We start from the raw sequence: 22,799 nt of genomic DNA, 5'->3' as shown, positions 1-22,799 counted from the left end.
AGTGGAGTGTAATGGAGTGGAGTGGAGTGGAGTGGAGTGGAGTGTAATGGAGTGGAGTGGAGTGGTTGAGTGGAGTGGAGTGGAGTGGAGTGGAGTGGAGGGGAGTTGAGTGTAATGGAGTGGAGTGGAGTGGAGTAGAGTGGAGTGGAGTGGAGTGGAGTTGAGTGTAATGGAGTGGAGTGGAGTGGAGTGGAGGGGAGGGGAGTGGAGTGGAGTGGAGTGGAGTGGTTGAGTGGAGTGCAGTGGAGTGGAGTGGAGTGGAGGGGAGTTGAGTGGAATGGAGTGGAGTGGAGTGGAGTGGAGTTGAGTGTAATGGAGTGGAGTGGAGTGGAGGGGAGGGGAGTGGAGGGGAGTGGAGTGGAGTGGAGTGGAGTGGAGTGGAGTGGAGTGGAGTGGAGTGGAGGGGAGGGGAGTGGAGTGGAGTAGAGGGGAGTGGAGTGGAGTGGAGTGGAGTGGAGTGGAGTGGAGGGGAGTTGAGTGGAGTGGAGTGGAGTGGAGTGGAGTGGAGTGGAGGGGAGTTGAGTGGAGTGGAGTACAGTTATTGTCACATGTACCAAGATCTACAAGAAGTACAGAAACTTGAAAATGCATACATCCAGATTCAGGGACAGTTCCTTCCCAGCTTTTTCAGACTTTACTTTAGACTTTAGAGATACAGCACGGAAACAGGCCCTTCAGCCCACCGGGTCCACGCTGGCCATCAATTACCCCAAACAATAGCACAACTCTACACACTAAGGGCAAGTTACACTTTTACTGAAACCGATTAACCTGCAAACCTGTGCATCTTTGGAGTGTGGGAGGAAACCTGAGCACCCAGAGAAAACCCACTCACTCACTCGGTGAACATATAAACTCTGCACAGACTGCACCTGTAGTCAGGATCGAACCTGGGCCTTTGGCGCTGTAAGGCAGCAACTCTACCGTTGTGCCACTGTGCCGCCCCAAAGCTGTTATCAGGCAACTGAACCATCCCATCACCAAGTAGAGAGCAGTCCTGACCTACTATCTACCTCATTGGAGATCTTGGGACTATCTTTATGCACGTTATCATGCAATAATTTACCAGTATCTGTACACTGTGGACCAATTGATTGTCTTTCCGCTAACTGGATAGCATGCACCAAAAAAGATTTTCACTGCACCTCAGTTCATGTGACAATAAACTAAACTAATCTAAGCAGTGAAAAGCTTTTGTTTGCCTGCTATCTAGTGAAAGAAAAGACTGGACATGATTACAATTAAGCAGAACACAGTGTACAGATAAAGGATAATGGGTGAAACATTTAGTGCAAGATATAACATTGAAGTCCGATAAAGTCTGATTAAATATAGATCAAAGGTCTCCAATGAGATAGATGGGAGGTCAGGGCGATGAGAGAACCATTACCTGATAATAGCTGGGAAGAAACTCTCCCTGAATCTGGAGACACGTGTTTGCACCCATCTGTACCTCTTACCTGATGGGGAGAGGGATCAGATTCAGATTCAAATTCAAACTTTATTGTCATTGTGCAGTGTACAGTACAGAGACAACGAAATGCAGTTAGCATCTCACCCAGAAGAGCGAACATAGAATAATGAGCAATAAATATATATACGTACATAGTCATAGCAGAAGCATCCACGTCGCAGGGCTGGGAACTGGAAGTATCCCGAGCTAATTCTGCTACCACCATCATCTATTGCCACAAGTGGTGGCTCCCACTGACTGGCGCCGGAAGCTTGCGTCCTTTTCAGGACGGACGATGACAGCGAGGTCAACGTTTGTAACAAGATGGACACAGAAAGAAGAAGATGGGAGAGGGGAGGAGAGGGAGTGATCGGGATGAGACACATCCTTGATTATTATACTGCTGGCCTTGTCGAGGCAGCGTGGTGTGGATGGAGGCAATGGTTTGTTATTTCCTAATGCATGTAGAGGGACAGTGGATAAATTGCCCCACCACTCACCTTCCAGACCAGAATAAGGTGATTTAAAAACATATTTTCTTTAATCTTTCCTTTGGGTGGCACGGTGGCGCAGAGGCAGAGTTGCCGCTTTACAGACTCTAAAAAAAAACTTACTAAACTGAACTAAAAAAAAACTTTTAAAAATGTATTAATTCACAAGAGGTGAATTTTAGTTTAGAGATACACTAGGGACAATTTTACATTTACACCAAGCCAATTAACCTACAAAACCTGTACATCTTTGGAGTGTGGGAGGAAACCGAAGATCTCTGACAAAACACACGCAGGTCACGGGGAGAACGTACAAACTCCATACAGACAGCATCCGTAGTCGGGATCGAACCCGGGTCTCTGGCGCTGTAAGAGCTGTGAGGCAGCAACTCTACCGCTGCGCAACCATGCTGCCCCAAAGGTGAATGTCACTGGCAAGACCAGTCTTCAGTGTCCAGCCCCAATTACTCCCTGAAATGAAGGTCTTGTTGGGTCAATTCTGGGGGTCAACCACATTGATGGGTCTGGACATAATAGACCAGACTGAGAAAGAATCACATGCTCTGTGAATGATGAGTTGGTGACGATAACACTTTATAAAGAGGAGATAATTTACCTCCACCACACATTTTGTGTCCTTATAACATGGCACGGTTGTGGGAGTCAATTCAAGGCCATCAGGTCATAAGTGATAGAAGCAGAATTAGCCAATTCGGCCCATCAAGTCTACTCTACCATTCAATCATGGCTGATCTATCTCTCCCTCCTAACCCCATTCTCCTGCCTTCTCCCCATAACCCCTGACACCCGTACCAATCAAGCCTTAAAAATATCCACTGACTTGAATCCATTGAAACCTCCATGGAATTTTCAAACTACATATCTGCTTTCCCTTTTATCTTTCTCTCTTCATCCATGCCCCTTTTAAAGGACGCATGGCGAATGTATTCCGCATTGAAAATTAATGTGAGCTGCAGCTGCCTTTCGTGAAATGGCTCCATCTCTTGGTATCTCCCTCACCCTCTCCATCTATTATCTATATCCATTTCCACCTCCCTCCTTTTCTAGGCCCGTTTGTCTCTTTCTATCCCTCCCTGGGGCCCCTCTTTGCTTCCTCTCTCTCCCCCTCCCCAACACATCTGCAGTTCCTTCCTACGCAAGTAATGGAGTGTTCTCCATTTGCCTGGATAAGAGTTTAGTTTAGTTTAGAGATACAGTGCAGAAACAGGCCCCGTCGGCCCACCGAGCCCGCACCGACCAGCGATCCCCGCACATTAACACTATCCTACACACACTAGGGACAATTTACGTCTTTGGAGTGTGGGAGGAAACCGGAGCACCCGGAGTAAACCCACGCGGGTCACGGAGTGAGCTCAGCAACGCCACCAGTGGCGGAGCGAGGAAACGCAGGGCAGCGCCTCTAGTGGCAGGTTGCGGAGCAAAGTGAGTTCGGCAGCGCCACCGGCGGCGGGAGTGCGGAAACGCAGCGCCACTGGTGGTAGAGTGCTGAGTGAGCTCAGCAGCGCCTCCTGTGGCAGAGTGCGGTGTGGGCTCAGCAGCGCCTCCTGTGGCAGAGTGCGGAGTGAGCTCAGCAGCGCCTCCTGTGGTAGAGTGCTGAGTGGGCTCAGCAGCGCCTCCTGTGGCAGGTCGCGGAGTGGGCTCAGCAGCGCCCCCTGTGGCAGGTCGCGGAGTGTGCTCAGCAGCGCCTCCTGTGGTAGAGTGCGGAGTGTGCTCAGCAGCGCCTCCTGTGGTAGAGTGCGGAGTGGGCTCAGCAGCGCCTCCTCTGGCAGGTCGCGGAGTGTGCTCAGCAGCGCCTCCTGTGGCAGGTCGCGGAGTGGGCTCAGCAGCGCCTCCTGTGGCAGAGTGCGGAGTGAGCCCGGCAGCGCCCCCTGTGGCCGGTCGCGGAGTGAGCTCAGCAGCGCCCCCTGTGGCAGGTCGCGGAGTGTGCTCAGCAGCGCCTCCTGTGGCAGGTCGCGGAGTGAGCTCGGCAGCGCCCCCGGCGGCGGGGAGGGGAACACTGCGTCACCGCGGCCCACAGCGGGGCGGGGCTGGCGGCGACGGCGGGCGGGCGGGCGGTGCGGTGCGTGAGGAGCGGTGCGGAGCGGGCGGCAGTCGCGCGGACACACCGAGCCCTGAGCAGCGACGGCCCCGGCTCCGTCCCCTCCCCCGTCCCCCCCAGCACCATGGCAACGGCTCGCGGCCCTGCTCGCCTCGGCGCCGCTGTGTGCACGCTCCTCGCGCTCTCACTCCGGCCGGAGCCCGTCCGCGGACAGAGCGGTGAGTGAGGGAGTGCGGGCCCGGGGCCTGGACACCGGGAGCTGGGGCCTGGGCTGATGCCGAGCCCGGCCGGGATGGCGGGGAGAGGGAGAGAAGCACAGGGAGAAGAGGAGGGGGGAGAGACGGGGGGTAGAGGAGGGAAATTGAGGGGGAGAGAGGGGGGGAGGGGAGGGATGGGTGGAGAGGGGGGTAGGGGAGGGGGAGAGACGGGGAGTAGAGGAGGGAAATTGAGGAGGGGGAGAGGGGGGGAGGGGAGGGAGAGGGGGAGAGAAGAGGAGGAGGAGGCAGGGAGGGAGAGAAGGAGGGGGAGAGGAGAGAGGAGGGGGAGAGAAGAGGGGGGGAGTGGGGGGAGGAAGCAGGTAGAGATTGGGGGAGGGGGAGAGAGGAGGGAAATTGAGGGGGAGGGGGAGAGAAGGGGATGGGGAGAGAGAAGAGGAGGAGGCAGGGAGGGAGAGGAGAGAGGGAGAGAGAGGGAGGGGGAGAGAGGGAGGGGGAGAGAAGGGGGGGGTGGGGGGAGGAAGCAGGTAGAGATTGGGGGAGGGGGAGAGAATGGGAAACTGGTATGAGGACTTACTGGGGGCGAGGGGAGGGTTGGAAGACCCGGTGGGGGTCGGGGGAAGGACAGGTGAGGGGAGTGAGCTAGAAGGGGGAGGGGGAGGGGGAGGGGGGGGGGTTGAACAACCAGGGTGGAAGAGAAAAGGGGCTGCAGGACATGGGGATGTGGGCTGGAGGACCAGGAGAGGTGGGGAAAGGGGGATGGAGGACCAGGGGCGGCGGGGAGTGGAGAAGGGGTGCAATGGGGGAAGAGAGGGGGTGCTGGAGGAGCAAAGAGACAGGAGTTGGACGCAGGTGGTGGAATGGGAGCCAGGATATTATTTGCTGGGGGTGTTGTAGAGAGGGATGGCCAGGAAACAGGGAGGAGTGGGTGCTGGAAGAAGGATTGGAGTGCTCGAGCAGTCAGGGGATAGGAGCAAAGTACTGGGGTGGGTTTGATCTAGGGCAGTCAGAAAATAACTGAGGAAACCCAGCAGGGAGGGTGTCGATGAGAGGACTGAGAAACCTGCATTGGCAGGGGGGTGATCCTGGAGTTGTGGATTCCCAGGTGTGAGATGAGGGGCAAGGGTGGGGGAGTCAAAGACTGGCACAATGTTGGATGGAGTGAGGAATTGGGGGGGCTGGTTGGCAGAATACCTGTATCCATGATAGGTGGATGAGTGAGGTATTGGGCCTTGCAGTGTAACAGAGAGTGATGGGTTATTGGAGCTAGGAAGATCCAATATCAAGGGAGGAAAGAATGCCCTTGTCCTAGTGAATGATAACCTTGGTTTTGCACAAATATCCAAGGATGGGGTGGAGTCTTATATAAATGCTTTATTTTAACCAGCTATGATGCATCACCTTATACATGTATTTTTTTATATTTTATAACTGTCAACACAAACAAATGCAAACTCAATGCACTGGAATTCCATCTCTCCCCTTGCCCTGCAACCTTTTTAATGTTTTCAATGTCTTCCCACCTTTCAATTAAATACAGGCCAAGCGCCTGCAAAGGGTCAAAATGCAGCAGCATTTTCTAATTGGAACAATTGTGATATTGCATTAAAATTGGATTGAGGGCTGTTCTGCAGTAATGATCCATTTGCAAACGGTGAACAGTACTGCAGTGCAGTGATGTTATTAATTTCCTTGTCATATTCCACTTTGCAATCTAGGCCAGAACATGCTGGAAAGGTAAAATATTGAAAGGCAATAACTTGAACTAGAAATTAAACATTTCTAGGTTATCAGTAGGCGGCTTTTGTGTGGTTTGAGGCAGTAGCAAATGCATTTGAAATCATCTTGTTGAGCTGTAATAAACTGGCTGCAGAGGATTTATTATTCTATTTTCATATTTTGTTCCTTATTCATTATTAATCATTTTTATTTTGTCAACAGTAATTTGAAACTGATGAAATTCTATATCTGAATTCTGATGTCTGAGCCATTGTTTTTCATACACATTTTATTTTTGTCCTGTCAGAATTATCCTCTCAGGGTTTTGGATAATTCGATGCACTCCAGCGACTATTGTGAGGAAGTATCGCAAGCATTACATTGTCAGTGTGGCCCCAGAAATACAATCCACAAACTCTGTTGAAAATCCACATAGAACATGGAAATAGGCCGTTCAGCCCAACTTGCCCACACCTGTGTTTACCCATATCCTTCTAATCCTATTCATGTACCTGTCCAAATGTTTTTTTTTAAAGTTGTGATAGACCTGCCTCAACTACCTCCTCTGCATATACCTGCCACCATTCATGTGAAAAAAAACCTTGCCCCTCAGGTTCCTATTAAATGTTTCCCCCCTCTTGATCCCCTACTCTGAGTAAAATACTCTGTGCATTTACCCTATGTATTCTTCTCATTATCTTATACACCTCTGTAAAATAACCGCCCCTCATTCTCCTCCGTTCCAATGAATAAAGTCCTAGTCTTGTCAATCTCTCCCTACAGCTCAGGGCCTCTAGTCCTGGCAACATCCTTGTAAATCCTCTCTGCACCCTTTAATTAAACCTGAATTTGGACTCAGTGCCTACAAAATAGGCCTGGTTGTGAATGCAGATGTTCTATATTCTATTTTCATATTTTGTTCCTTATTCATTATCAATCATAAATACGGGGTGAAAGGTGACGCCTGTATGGTCGTGAGTAGTCGCCCAAAGAGTTGCACCTTTTTCTGGTCACCGCTGGATTTTCAACATGTTGAAAATTGTCGGCCACCTGCTGCGACTATGATGGGTGCCGGCAAGTCACCGAAAAAAATCGCGTGAGTGGGACAGGCCCTTAATGATCCTCTGGTAACAAGTCTTTGGTATTTGTTCCCTGTGTTATAATGCCAAATGTGTCCTCCAAGGTGCTCTGTCTCCAGTTAGTATTTCATTGAAATGATTGGCCGCATCCAAAAAGCCCAGTAAATTCATTTCACCCATATTTATGAACACATTGTATTTATTCATTTAGAATGTAGCATTTGGATTTTTAACTTAATTGAAAAAACAAAGATGACAAATGCATTTGCTGCCATTCAGTATTGTTTCAAGCTGTAAAGGGAGATTTACTTGTTTAATTATAATAATCTTTTGCAAATTCCTTCATGACATAGTGACTTGTGTTTGTCATAAGCTGTCAGGTTAATGAGTGCAGGATGGTTGAGTGACTTTGCAGCCAAGGCTCATCTGATCTTATCCGATGTCTATGGGGAATTACTAGGAATGTCCACTGACATTGGCTGCTTTCATGAACTGGAGAAGAGAAAGTTGCTGAGACTTACTAACTTAGTGAAGCATAGTGGAAGGAAAGTGAACCCCTGATCACTCCTCTGTGTGTGTAGTTCAGTCCACACCCAAAAGGGGCATAAACTGGGGCAGACTCATTGAAGAAATGTCATTGAGATTATAAATTTATAATCAAATCCAACTGCTGCTTGAAGTTTGCATTTTTGAGTTCTGTTTGTGTGCTCACTGTCTTTACTCTGTTTACATGGTGCTTCCACCAAACTTCGAATTTCACCTGCGGAGAACTGGGATAATTGGTGTAGAAACTGCAAGTGACTTGCATGTCAGGCTAATTTGCCTTTCTCTCTTGCCTACTTTGGAAAGTCAACAGGAAAACAACAGCTTGTGGGGGATACGGAGTCATTCATCTCAAATAGATGGTGTTTTGGGGGTGGAAAGAGGGGTGAGGGGTGAAAAAAGCTGCCCCCCCCCCCCAAATCATGTTTTCATTTGCCAGCTGAGGCTTTAATTTGAACTAAGATGACGGATTTACTCAGGTGAACCAGGAGAAATTCTTCAATCACTTTCTCCTTTCCATTGTCCATTATTATTTAGAACACGGTCATGTTATTTATGAAATTGATTTTGTGTGGTTCCAGGATAAATGAGCATTTTTTTTTGTGTTGTGTTAATCTTCCATAATAGAACGCAGAACTATACAGCACGGGATCAGGCCCTGCGGCCTACAAGGTCCTTGCCGAACATGATTCCAAGTTAATCTAATCTCTTCCACCTGCACGCGATCCATAATCTTACCATTGACTTGTTAGCTAGTGTGTGGAAGATTGTCATTTAGATTTTATAATGTTAATGGCATTTAACTAAACTATTTGCTAGTAAAACCCAATGTTCTCAATTTGTGGAGGAAACTGAATGTTAGTTGTCCAGTTCTGATAGTCTTTAACTTGAAACATTAAGTCAGTTTCTTTCTCAATGCAGCTTCTTCACATGCTGAGTGTTTCCTCAACTTTATGTATTTTAAAGTTGAATGTTTTCTGTAACAAGTCCATTTTAGTGCAGATCCTTTTCCTTTCAAGCTAAAATTGCTGCTGGTTTAAAACACTATTTGTGCAGTCTAAATTATGGTGCATTTTAGCTCCCAAATTTTTCAGAAAAGGACCCTCTAATTTAGCAGCAACCTATGATTAATTATAATTGTTGCCTGTGCTGTTGGGAGTGCAGACTGCTTCACAACCAACAACCCTGTCTGCGATGTAGAAAAGTACAATGTCTTGTGAGATTTTTTAAATTTTGTTTTGATTCCAGCCCATTTAGTCTCAGTAATGAAAGCCAGAAATGTTTTCTGCAAAGCTACAAAATTAAATGTGTGCATGAAGCGTGCAAATGGGACCTATATGATGTCGTGAAAATCCATCTTTATTTCAATGTGCTGATTAGAGTCAGATTTATTATTTATATTTGTAGTCTGATACAGAATTGTCAAGTTTCAGTGTTCAAATCATATTCAAAATGCTACAAATTGAGCACCATGTAAACACAGTAAGTGACACATTCACTGGATGGTCTGTGACAACATCGTAAAATGTTACATAAATGCAATAATACATTCACATGACTTTTCAGAGGTGATTAGAATGAATCAATTAAGAATGTTATTTTTCAGAATTAATGTGCTCACCATTAATATTTTGCTTTAAATGTTCATATTTCATAAAGATGTGGTTTAACATTTGACTAATGCAAGTTGCTTTTTATGGTGACTATTCTTTGAGAATTAACAACCAGGTACAGTATTAACAGTGTCAAACTTGATTCATTTTAAAATTATTGCAGTATTTTAATTTATTCCCCAATAGCGGTAGCATTTGTGTACTGTAATTGTGTCCAGTTATTTTTCTTTGTTTATAGCTGCCTTAATTAATAAATGTTTTCCTTTTGAAAAATGCAGCTGTTTTGTTTAGCAAGAGCACAGTAATGTTGATAGGTAGTATATGTAGGAGTCCTTCTTCACTTGAATACTGCAGCATTCATCATTTTTGGCCAGATAGTAAAATTAACTAACTAAATGTTAAGGTTTCCATTCGTGTGTATATACATATGAATGTTCTTGGGTATGTTTGTATGTGTGGGTGCTCCATTGAGATAAAAAAAGTACAGAGGGTCTTAAACAGCATTAAATTGTTAGGCATTATAGCACTTAGAAGTTCTTGTATTTTGCACTTTTGTTCAAGAGCAAGTTTACCCTGAAGTCAACTTGTATAATGGCCACTGCAGAATAACTCTGCATCTTCTAGCAATATGTATTGGCATTATTAGAATATCTGCTGTCGACCTGTTTCCGTGCCATTCCTTTTTGAACTGCATTAATTTGCAGCATTAAGGTGATGATTTGGTTGGATCTAATGTGGACTGTGCAAATGTGTAAGTTGAATTCTTGAGCATAGGAGTGATAGGTTAGTGGTCTTGCTGTTTTGGCTTCCTATTATACATTCTATGTGCTGTCAGCGTAGAGAACAAGTTTAATGTTAACATGTTTTTCAGTTATAACAAAAAATACTGAGTATTATAGTGGATAGTTTAGATTTTGAACCATATTTTCCCTGAAGTGGGGTGTCTCATAGCCTGGTCTGGCAAATTTAAAATGCAAGTTCCCCATAGAATGAAGGCAGCAGAGCATCTGTGAATCCAGTTCAATGGTGGGCAAAGCAAATCTTCCTCAGGAATGAAGATAAAGGATTGACATATAAAGTGGAAGAACTGAGGAAAAGATGGAGTAGCTGAAATCATTATCCAAGCAGGTGTAAAAATAGAAATAAAGTGAAGGAAAAATGATTATGTTCAAGGACAGAAAAAATGGAAGAAAACCACAAATCTTAGAGTAACAATTACCTTTTTATTTCATATTTCGCTTGGGCAGCTTACACCCCAGCGGTATGAATATTGGCTTCTCTAACTTCAAGTAACCCTTGCCTTCCCTCTATGGTTTCTATCCATCCCTCCCCTCCCCAATTCTCCGGCCAGTCTGACTATTGTCGATTAATTTTTATCTCTGTTTGCTTTGTTGTCAACTTCTTCTAGCTAACAATAATCTATTCTACAATTTCCTTGATTCGCATCTCTTTTGATCTCATTTTCACACCTTACACTTCCTTATCTCTGTGTCTTCCCTCTCCCCTGACTCTCAGTCTGAAGAAAGGTCTCTAACCAAAACGTCACCCATTCCTTCTATCCAGAGAAGCTGCCTGTCTCGCTGAGTTACTCCAGCATTTTGTGTCTATCTTCAGTGTAAACCAGCATCAGTTTCTTCCTACAACTTTTTTATCGTTTCTATTCGTGCACTGGAGAAATGAATCCATGGAACAGTTTCTGACATAGATTGATTCAGTCATTAATATTTATTGTAGGTTACATGTAGGCTCAATAATGGAAGCTGACTTTCTGCTATGAGTTTAAAGGGCAATTAAAGTGCAAATCCACAAACAAGAAAATGCTGAGGAGATCAAGCATGAGATATTTTTGAACGATTTGGCGATGTGCTGAATCATAGTGAATCTCTGCCTTTCCAGTTGCTACCCATGTTGCAGTATTAATCTAGTGTTTATTGTTATGGTGTTTATTGGTTTAGGTGACATTAATTGAATAAATAGCAGTTAAAGAATAAATTATAATTAAAGTTAGAATGCAAGATTTATAGAAAGATAACTTCAGAATGTTGGTGTGCAAATTTGAAGACGGGTTGCATTAGGTATTGGCAGGATAGTAACGCCCACTTAAATTGCAAATTGTAATGATTCTGACGTGCAGAATGAGAGAAAAATGGAAATTCCATACTGCATTTCCAATCAAATCTGTCTGGAATATTGCTCTGCCGTAACAAACATAAATCCTGAAAGCTGTGTTGAGGCATAAATTAAATATATTTGCTTTAAAATTCTATGTGCTTGGCCTCTCTTCCTATTTTCATGTGCTTAGACATTAAACATGTCAAACATGAGTGATTATTTGAGGCAAGCCTGTGCTTTGAAAACATCGGAATTTTGGGAGATTTATTTTATATTTGTATTGAATAATAATTTAAGTTTTTAATTAATCGCATTTAATCAGGGTCCCCTTCAGCACTGTAAACGACCAAAAGTGTGCTCCAGACTTTGAATGATTCTGCAGTCACGCAGTTGCTGGTTTAGTCTGCTTCTGTCATTCATAGAACGCAGTAAATGCCGTCATTATCTTTTGTACAGTCATCCCTTCAAATTAAGGCAAAAATATAATCCTAATTAAAAATTTGAATAATCATTCTTTTATAAGCATTAACCAGTATTTTATGCAGGATTTCAAGAACTAAAAGTGTAGCAATACATTCAAATGCTATAGTATATATGATTTTGCTTTATCCAAGCAGAAATTGAGAGCTTATATTCTCTATTAATTGATATCAATATATATTCTACAATATTTGTAATTTAAAGTTCCGATTGAATCCGAGTTGCCTGTATTTCACAAGCCGCTGTAGATGAATTCTGATGTTCAGCGTATTTTTAGCTTTTCCAATTGCTCTATGTAGCTGTGATCCCTTTGAGCATTTAAGTATGCAGGGCCTACACAAGGGCAGTACAGAGCAGGTTAAAAACAGGTGGCTTTGCAGGCATACAAAGTGTTTTAAATATTTAATTTTTTGATAGTTTGACCTTTATCAAATTCCCTGCACTCCTTTTGAATTTATAATGTGAAATCTGGGCCGTTCCCACTTGAATATGACGTGGGGTTGCTGTGTTATTTTAGAGATTGGATTCTAGCATCTGCCGTGACAGCTTGAGCAAAATTCTAAAAATAGAATTAATACACAAAAAACGATTTATCTTCATGTGATTGGAGTAATTTTGTTAATGTGATATAAGACGAGGTTGTCCTATAACCTGAAATTAAATTTGGCTATAAAACTCACCCAGAAGGCTGTGTAATTTTAAATTTGTAATTTGAACAAATTGGATTCTCCAGGCAGTGTTATGCCACAACCATTAAATAAGTAAAGGGGAAACTAGTTTGCAGGAAAATGCAGTGAGCTCCAGTATCCCATGTAATATTTACTATGTTTCTCCGTTTACCTGTCTTTGCTAACAAAGCAATTACTGGTAGATCAGACACTGTCATTTTGGTAATGTGAAACTACAGGTTCTCACTAAGCAAGATCCAGATAACCAAGTAGCAAATGAATTGTACTACAGCAGACACAAAATGCTGGAGTAACTCAGCTGGAAAGGCAGCATCTCTGGAGAGAAGGAATGGATGACGTTTCGGGTCGAGACCCTTCTTCAGACTGCGAGTCGGGGGGGGGGGAGAGAGACCCCCATTCTTTCTCACCATTCCTTCTCTCCAGAGATGCTGCCTGTCCTGCTGATTTACTCCAGCATTTTGTGTCTATCTTCAGTTTAAACCAGCCTCTGCTGTTCCGTTGTACACCATTGTTCAGCAATGTTGCTTCGTCTCCTTTAACATGGCACGCAGTTCGTGGTCGTGATTGCAACCTGCTCATTTTTAATTCACCGTTTATAACATTTGTGGTGATTATTTGCAATAGAAACTTTGTATTATTTGCGTGTATTATTTATTGCTTTTATTTATTATTTGTAAAATCTTGATTTTAATTTCACATATTACATTTCTTTTTTTAAATGTGTCTGGCTATTTTCAGTAATTCAGTTATGTATCAGCAAAAGCTTCAACCATTGTCAGATTAGAATCTTTGCTCTTTTCCTGGTCTTAACTAGAATGCATCTGACCAGCTCTGGATTATTTATTAGCCCATTTAATAGCAAGGGACCAAAATGTCAATGGGATCTCAATCAATTTTTGTGTTTCTACTACCAGAATAAGCAAGTGTGATGCCCAGAAATGAACACAGTACCCCTGTTGTGGCAAAATTAGTATTTTATAAAGGCTCATCGTATCTTCCTTACATGTATTATTCTATGCCTTTATAAAACCCAATTTCTAGTATATTTTTATGTACTTTTATAATTTGCTTTGCCACTTTCAAGGAACAATGCATATAACCCCCCCCCCCCCCCGTCACCCGATCTCTCTTCTACATCTTTTAGCATTCTGTTCTCTAATGTACATTGACCTATTGTCATTCTTTCACATCGAAATGTAACGCTTCGCATTTCTCCGTTAAATTTCACTTTTGGGACAATCCACCATCCATATCTCCTTCAAGTCTATTTTTATCTTCCCCACTGTTCCCCCAATTTTTGTTAACAAATTTTGAGTTTATGCAATGAAAACCCAAGCCCCTATCATTATAATATATTAAGAAAGGCAGTGGTTCCCAAACCAACTTGGAAGCACCACAGTATACTGATCTCCAGCATGAAAAACAATTACTACAGTCTAGTAGTTTCACTACTACTGTCTCTTTCTAGTTCGTTGGTAGATTTTCTGTCCGTGCTACTCTTTTATTCCATTACCTGTAATCTTGACAACAAGACTTTTATGTAGCACCTTAAGTTTGGTAAGTCCATTAATAGCACATCAATCATACTTTTCTCCCATTGACCTCTGTTACTTCATAAGAAAATGCTGGAAATACTAAACGTCAAGCATTATCTAAGGAGGGAGAAACAAAGTTGAAGTTTTAGATTGACTATCTTTTATAGAACTATGATAGATTTTGTTTTCCACAGATGTTGCCTGTTAAGTATTTCCAGCCTTTTTCTCAACACTTACTATTTATTTTTTATTTTTTGCTTTTTGGAGTTATTTCTGTGTTTCTCAAATTGTCCCCAGCACTGAGGTCAAACTAGTTTGTGGTTAATTGGATCACCCCTCACCCTTGCAATGTTCCATTCCCGTTGAGCTTGTGAACTGCTGATGAATGATGTTGTCAACCAAATGGCACCAATAGGCTAGGAAGGGATCAACTACTTTGGTTATATTCACAAAAGCAATTATTGATGACTTTGATAAGAGTTCTATTAATCCATTTAGTTCTCCGAAGACGGACACAAAAAGCTGGAGTAACACAGCGGATCAGACAGCATCTCTGAACAAAAGGAATAGGTGACGTTTCGTTCACTTATTCCTTTCCTCCAGAGATGCTGTCTGACCCGCTGAGTTCACCAGACTGATTCCTGGGATGGCAGGACTTTCATATGAAGAAAGACTGGATAGACTCGGCTTGTACACGCTAGAATTTAGAAGATTGAGGGGGGATCTTATAGAAACATACAAAATTCTTAAGGGGTTGGACAGGCTAAATGCAGGAAGATTATTCCCGATGTTGGGGAAGTCCAGAACTAGGGGTCACAGTTTAAGGATAAGAGGGAAGTCTTTTAGGACCGAGATGAGAAAATCATTTTTTACACAGAGAGTGGTGAATCTGTGGAATTCTCTGCCACAGAAGGTAGTTGAGGCCAGTTCATTGGCTATATTTAAGAGGGAGTTAGATGTGGCCCTTGTGGCGAAAGGGATCAGGGGGGATGGAGAGAAGGCAGGGATGGTAATCTGAGTTGGATGATCAGCCATGATCATATCGAATGGCGGTGCAGGCTCGAAGGGCCGAATGGCCTACTCCTACACCTATTTTCTATGTCTATGTCTATGAGTTACTCCAGCTTTTTGTGTCTATCTTTGGTTTAAACGAGCATCTACAGTTCCTTCCTACAGAATTTAGTTTTCCCTTTTGTTTAGCTCGGTTCCCTTTAGGGTAGTTTTGTTGTTATATACATCTTTACAATAATTGCAGTGATGTTTAGGAAATAAATCATCAGTCACTTTACCATTTTCCCATATGTTTCCATATGATATGCTATTTTCTGTGTATGCCAGCTTTAGTTTTAGTTTTGAAAACTATACTGCAGTATAGTTTTCAACATTTCCATTTGCATTCAAGGCATAATTTACATTGTGGTTGAAAACCCTTTTGCTATTAGAAATTATATACCAAGCATCCATGGTGATGTGCATTCAGCTTCCAGGCTTATTGGATGACCTTTATGGTTCATCTAGTACATGTAGCTATTTCAAAAAAATATAATTTAACTTGAACTTGCTATGAACTTTTACTGATGTTGATGTAAATATAATACTACTGATATTGTAAAAATCAGAACTCAGAAGGTTGATGGAGCATGGAAAAGAGGCGGTGGTGACGAGTGGGCAATTAGCCTATCCACCTGCATTTTTGGGAAATGGGAGAAAACCAGAGCACCGAGAAGATGCCCACACCATCGCAGGGAGATCATGCAAACTCCACCCATACAGTATGGAGGTCGGGGTTTATCCTGAATTGGCTGAGCTCTGAAGCAACAGCTCTTCTTGCTTTTATTTTAATCTTTCCTACCCAACTCATTCTGTCACACTTTTATTTCTGTTTTCTCAGTTCCTCCTTCTGTCTCCCTCTGTTTTCTCCAATCTTTTATGGTTCTGATGAAATATTGTGCTGAAGCCTTTGCTCCATTTCTATCTGCTCACATGCTAACAGATCATCCGATGAGTATTTCAAGTAAATTACATACAAACCCTCCAGTGTCTTTAGTGTTTTACTTAAGAAACATCAGAAATGATATTTGTTCACATCAGTGTTTCATAGACCTGGGAGTTGGAGGCAACATGAATATTTATGAGATTTGTTCAGATTTTTATTAAAATTGGGATTTTCACCAGTGTAGATGTAAATAAAACATAGGGATTTGCTCATTTGGATCCATTTTTTGAACAAAATGGTAATTTGTGGGGGTGGTTTTAGGATACACCGGCAGTTTGCAAGGTCACAAGTTAAGTTCTTGAAACTAATTCTGTAGTTTGGATGATGAATTCCACATTATTTAATGTTAAAGCTGGTGTTCGTCACTTTAGATCTACCTCATGTCTCAGGCATTTATCTCTGGCCGGCTGTACAAGCCAGTATTAGAAGTGTACTTAAGATGCTTACAATTACCATAAAAGGACAATGCTTATGTGCCAACTATAAACAGGATTCACACTTGCCGAATATAAACAGTTTTTAGCTCTCTGAGAAGTCTTGCAGTATTGGAAGCACAAGTTTATTCAATGCCGTAGCAATTTTGCTCAAAAGTAGTGTTCTTGCTTGGTATAGATATAGCTAGAGGGGAATTAATTTATAGCAATTAGAGGTTAACTAGTGCTTCACTTTCGGAGAATCGTCATTATTCAAGAACTGATTTCCCAACCATTGCTGGGTCAATGGACGGTACTTGCCTCACTCGTTGTTGTGAGCTCAGTAGCCACTTGAGACATGCAAGAAGTTTAGTGCTACATATTGTGTGGAGGGGGAAACTAGGCCAATCTTTACTCTTAAAAATTCATTAAAATAAGATTTGTCCAGTATCACGTTGTAGTTTGTGATAGCTTACTGGGGCAAAGTTGGATGCAGTATTTTTGTTATAGCAATGGTTACAGTTCATTAATCTTGTGAACACTGCTTTTTGGGGGGAAATTAGGTGAAACATCTTGCTCAAAGAGAGGAGAAAATGACGTAGGATCATTAATTCATGTCGTACCAAATTTGAAGGTCTCTTTCACTTGAGTTGATTGGAAGCCTAATTTAAAAATGGCTGCATGGAAAGACCAAAATACTTGGAAGGAACTACAGATGACTGTTCAGGACACACTGGATGGAAGTATAGTTGCATTGATCTTTGTGCCTTTGAGGTGGTATAATTTTTTCCATCGTCAGATTGTTTAAACGGCCTATGAACAAGGAATCTAGGACAATAGTGGCAAAGAGCAGCAATGCAGATTTATCAGTAACTGCAACTTTCAACAGAGTTTGCCGTACTGGATGGATGGTGTTGGATAGATTCAAAATTGTTATCCATTCTAAATGCAGTGCATGTTCACTTATATCCTTAACAGAAAATAAATCTGGTTATTTGATTACTAATGGGAAAATCAGACTACTTGTATCTGTTAACTAGTGCTTTTGTTTGGTTTAAATGTTATCAATTTATTGCCAGATCCTTATTGAAGAAGTTTGTAGAAAAGACATTCCCCCAGATACTCTGCTCATTTCTCACAGAAGTGAGCTGTTTGTGGTTTCATTGAGCTGCAAAGCACAATTTTATTTTAATCCAAAGAATTTTTATGCAGCTCGTGTCAGCATTATGTAGCGTCAAGTTAGGTCTGGCATAAGATTGACGCAGATAATCTTTGACACTGCACCAAATATCTATTTGAACTCCAGCCTACGAGAAGCGGTCATGACGTTGTCTGGACTGCCCTCGCAGCTTACATTTTATCCCCCCCCCTCCCATCTCCATGTTTTTCTGCTTGATGGATTAATGAAGAGTCTTGTATCATCCATTCTTCTGAATGACTAGTTTTTCTTGCTACCTTTGTAGCTGTGAGTTAATGGCAAAATAAATAATTGCAGAGTCAACCGAGTCTCTAGAAGGTTTTCTGAGCTCCAGTCGGGTTGGGTAACTTGGCTGGGTTTTATTTCTTCACTGCTCATTTTCTCTATGGAATTAGGTCTTTTTTTTGCTGATTTGTGTTTCTGCTGAACCTCTGCAGTTAACTCAGAATGAATCAGGAATTGAATTTGACGGATCAGATTCATGTGACTTGTTTTTGGTTTGGATATTTTTGAACCTTGGGTGTGGCATGAAACCAAGTTAAGAATATAACATCAGAGAGGAAGTGTAGTGAGCCATTCAATCCCTGATAACTACTTGCTTGTTCAACATGGTCAAAGCTCACCTTTTATCTCACGGCCTTGTGCTTGCACTGATCCCGTATCCCTTAATTCCCATAACATTTAAAAATCTATTTCCTTCTGTATTGAACGTGCTCTAAGCCTTACAGTCATCTTGGGTAAACATTTCCAATGATTCAATACCCTAATAAAGGATTCAAAGCTGATCCCTTAATTTAAGGCTTGACACCCTAGCCAGCCGGAGCATCAATTCTGAATCTGCCATGTCAAATCCCATTTTATTGAGGTTATCTCTCATATTTCGAAGTAAACAGAGTATCCAAGCCCCCCTTATCAGGATAGACACAAAAAGCTGGAGGAACTTGGCAGGTCTGAAGAAGGGTCTCCTACTCCTTTTCTCCAGAGATGCTGTCTGACCCGCTGACTTACTCCAGCTTTTTGTGTCTATCTTCAGTTTAAACCAGCATCTGCAGTTTTTCCTACACCTTCCATATCAGGAATCAAATTGGTGTACGCCTATATCTCTTGTATATGGACACCAAGCTTGTGTCCACAAACACCAGGTACAATCTCACCTGGGCCTCATGCAATCTTTACTCATTCAAATACACTTTCCTATCACACTGTCCGTGTTTTTTATGTTGTTAATGGGAAGTATGTGTTTTATTTAGGCATGTTGGGCTGGACTTTTGACAAGCAAAACATTTGCTTTCTATGCTGACCTTAAATTTGATATCCAAGATCCAGCAATCTCTGGCATCTCACATGGATTACTGGCAGGTGTCAGTTCATCTAGTAACTATGGAGTCATCCATCTTAATAATCATACACAATGAGAAGAATAGATCACGTGGATGCACAGAGTCTCTTGACCAGAGTAGGTGAATCGAGGACCAGAGGACATAGATTTAAGGTGAAGGGGAAAATATTTAATAGGAATCTGCGGGGTAACATGGGTTTGGGTCTCTGATCAACTATGATTAATGTACACCATTTTCTGTTATTCATAGTTAGTATGAATTTACTAATATAAGGTACATTCTTGATGTACACCTTTATAATGCTAAAATGACGTACACCTTTTCTATATTCTTCTACTGTTATGATCCAATCGAGCGGCCAGTCCAATTCCATACACAAGTGATATTTTGTTACTAGGATTACTAAAAGTCTTGTATATGTTTGTGCTACTGCCTCCTCGGCTAGATGTGGCATGGTTAAGAATTGTCTATTCTGCGCCAGTAAGGCTGGTCCCTTAGATTGCAAACAATTGCATGACATGGTTCAACATTTCAATGCTCAGCTCTATGGCATGAATGATATTATCATTGATACAAGAACATGTTGGCAAAACTCCATTTAATAGAGAACCAAATGGAGATATTAGAGTGAATGGTTGCTGTTTTAACAAGTATCTGAATAGAGAAAGATTGAGTGGCAAAGAGATTTACAGAGGGAATTCCAAAATGTCAGGCCTAAACCGTTGCAATGTGCCAACATGATGAAGTCATTAAAAATTGAAAGTGTAAGTGTCCAGAATTAGAGATGTGCAGAAGTCTGAGGATTTTTAGAGTATGAATGGTGAGAAATATGGAGGAATATGAGAATAATGAGACATTTAAAACTGAGACAATAAATTAAATTAGTTTTGGTCTATTTTTCAATATAACTAACTTAAGGGTATAAATGTGCCAGTGATATTTCTCATGTCAATTACTGAATGCCAGTTTTTTTTAATCTGCTAATTGGTAGTTGAACTCAATATTCAGAAATGCACTTCAATGTATCCCTTTGGATATATTGGCCATGATTTCTATTTATCGAAGCGTTTCAAAGTATATTGCTTGAATAAAAGCTTGATTAACAATTGAGATTATCTAAAAACTGGAATAAATGTTTAGAAAAGGACCCTTGACATTTGTTATTTTGATTTTAATTACAATTTATTTGTGTACATGGTTGTGGTTGTGTTTTGTGAATTTTGCAAGTGCTAAAATATGTAGGAATCTGTTCAAACCAATTCATGGCAGGCAAAATGGAATTGTTCCTTGAGATTTACATTCTCGCTTTTCAGTTTGTTGATAATCAGTAAGATGACTGCTTCTAACTAGATTTCCCAGTGCAATAAAATGAATCAAGTGATTTATTTATGACTGTTCTGTGATGTTGAGGTATAATGGAGTTGGGTATACTTTGTGGAGTTTAAAAATATTAGTTAGTTATTATGAGAAAGTTAGTGGACTTTCCTGCTCCGGATGTATTTCCAGTCACGTACAGTCCAAAAAGCTCTGCGTTTTGGGTATTGATTGGTAAGGATCCATGTCAGTTAATACTAGCTAGGTGATTAAATTTCCAATATATCTCAAATGGCCAGTTACACAGAGCGCAACAAACTATTTGCCCTGTTGTTCTTTAAATTTTTGCACATATCATAAATTTCTAAAAATTCCAAAAAATCCCTGGCCATTTCTACATTATTTGTGTCCTGTGAAATTCTTCAGATTGCCTGTCCTTTTCTTAATGATTCCTAACAAATTCTTTGAGGACAGTTTGACCCTACAATTAATTAAAATTCCATACTCCACTTTTTGTATGTACCCTTTTTCCATGTCTGTACCTAATATTGTGATTTTCTTTGAATTATATATAATGTAGAAATGAACAATTTCTGTTTATATGTCTACAGTTAAGACTATTCTCAGAGTTTAGGGCTGCTTTGATTGCTCTATCACTACATTTCTACTACCCTCCCTCCAGCTGGGTTTGTCAAGTCACCCTTGTCAGAAACTAAGCTGACAGGAGATACCTTTGAGCTGTACTGTGACGTGGTAGGGAACCCCACACCCGAAATCCAGTGGTGGTACGCTGAGGTCAACAGGGGCGACTCGTTCATACAACTATGGAATGGTGCTCGGAAGCGACGGGTTTCAATAAACACAGCTTACGGCAGCAATGGAGTGAGTGTGCTGCGTGTCACTAGGTTGGCCCTGGAAGATACGGGGACTTATGAGTGCAGGGCCAGCAACGACCCCAGGCGGAACGACCTCCGACAAAATCCAGCCATTACCTGGATACGCGCCCAGGCCATTGTTGACATCCTACCAAGTGAGTACTGCATATAGTAGTACCATTAGTAGTTCCTGCTGGTCATTGAGACCTTGCTCCTTTCCTCTTGTCTCTATTTAATTCTTCCCCACCACCCCTCCTCATTTACAATGTTGTAGACCTGCACTCCCATTTAATCGTCCAGAAATGCCTGGATTATTGTACCTTGTCTTGCCTATCCCCCTCATGATGCCTCTAGTTTGTGAATAACTTCCATTAGAAAAAAAAGCAGTATTGAAGCCATACTACTCCGCAGAGTTCCGTATTAATCGTGTAGTATGTGCTGTAATGTGTGTGTCCCATAAATCCCTTGCCATCTAAGTAACCCCTCCCCCCCCCCCCCCCCCCCCTACCCCCCCTTCCTCTTCCTGACTTTCCCCATGAAAATTGTGAGCCCTGTAGCCTGAGCAGTTGTGTGTTTAATCGATCATTGTATTGAACCTTTTAGTGCTTGGGACACAAAACTGCTAACCAGATCCGTTTTCTTTTGAAGCAGTCATGGCAGCCGCTAGAGTGCTGATGAATGCCTGCGTGGGTGTGCATGTGAAGTTTTATTTTTACTGTTTGCTGGATACGAGACAGATGGCATAGCGAACTGCAAAGAGAGATGCTCCGCATGCTAATTGGCATCTGCAACTGCGGGGCATTACAAAATGGTGCAGGACAGCGATTTTACAATTATTTTGGATACTGAATCCTGGTACTGATTAGATTTGGTGCGCCCATAATCCAAGTAATAGAATATTAAATATTTTATGGTGCATTCTACTAGCTAGGCATATTTTGAACCTTATAAAAGTTGACATTACAAATATAGAAGTTATTTCAATTTAAATAGAATTGTAGTGATGCTAAATGCAGTTTGCTGAAGGGCGTATATTCCACTTTTACAACGTTTATTTTTAAAGCCATAAACATGAGGTTTGCTGTGTGTAGATGAATTCATTGGGAGTATGAGGGAGAAGATGTTTTGAGCCCAAGATTTGCATGGTATCTGAATGGCTATTTCTACTAACTAATAACCCCCATAGAGAGCTAATATCATGTTATCATTGCAAATGCACAGCATTGAAATTGTTAACCAACATAAAGATTTTATTCATCATCTTCTTAAAACAAAGTGAAGTCTGCTAATCATTTAAAAGAACTTAAATGTTAATCAAGTGTTGTGCATTCAATCTGGTAGTTCAGAGAGAGAATGACTATGTAAGTATTAGCAATCATGCTAGATTTGTGGAACCCTTTTTACCTCAGAGATCTGGACAACCTTTATAAGAGATTTCATCTACATTTGAAAATGCGGTAGAATTATAACCTTTTCCCAAAAGTTGCTGCTCAGCAAGATTTAAGTCATGTGGGTTAGTGTCTTCATTTTAAAGTGGTGGGAAATGTCAGAGAATATTTACAATATTTGTTGATAATTTCTAGACTTCTGCTGTAGTTAATGGAAATTTTAATGTTGCATTATTCTTCATTTGAGGGTATTCCCATCATCCTTTATTTTTCAGTACTAATGGTAA

General features: G+C 41.8%; 1 protein-coding gene across 4 annotated transcripts in view; it reads left to right on the top strand.

Annotated features, from left to right (window-relative positions):
• Positions 1-3,981: 3,981 nt before the first annotated feature.
• nptn (neuroplastin) overlaps positions 3,982-22,799 on the top strand; it is a 47,015-nt gene continuing 28,197 nt past the window's right edge. For 3 of the 4 annotated variants that reach the window (XM_033014802.1, XM_033014801.1, XM_033014800.1), the window contains exons 1-2: positions 3,982-4,221; positions 20,932-21,279. In XM_033014802.1, the coding sequence (XP_032870693.1) occupies positions 4,128-4,221; positions 20,932-21,279 (442 nt within the window). In that variant the 5' untranslated portion in view covers positions 3,982-4,127. The remainder of the gene's footprint in view (positions 4,222-20,931; positions 21,280-22,799) is intronic. The other variant, XM_033014803.1, reaches the window with a different exon arrangement.

Source organism: Amblyraja radiata, chromosome X (assembly GCF_010909765.2).
Source record: "Amblyraja radiata isolate CabotCenter1 chromosome X, sAmbRad1.1.pri, whole genome shotgun sequence".
NCBI classification, from domain to species: Eukaryota; Metazoa; Chordata; class Chondrichthyes; order Rajiformes; family Rajidae; genus Amblyraja; species Amblyraja radiata.
Note: the sequence above shows the minus strand (reverse complement) of the source record. Positions and strands in the feature narration are given on the sequence as shown.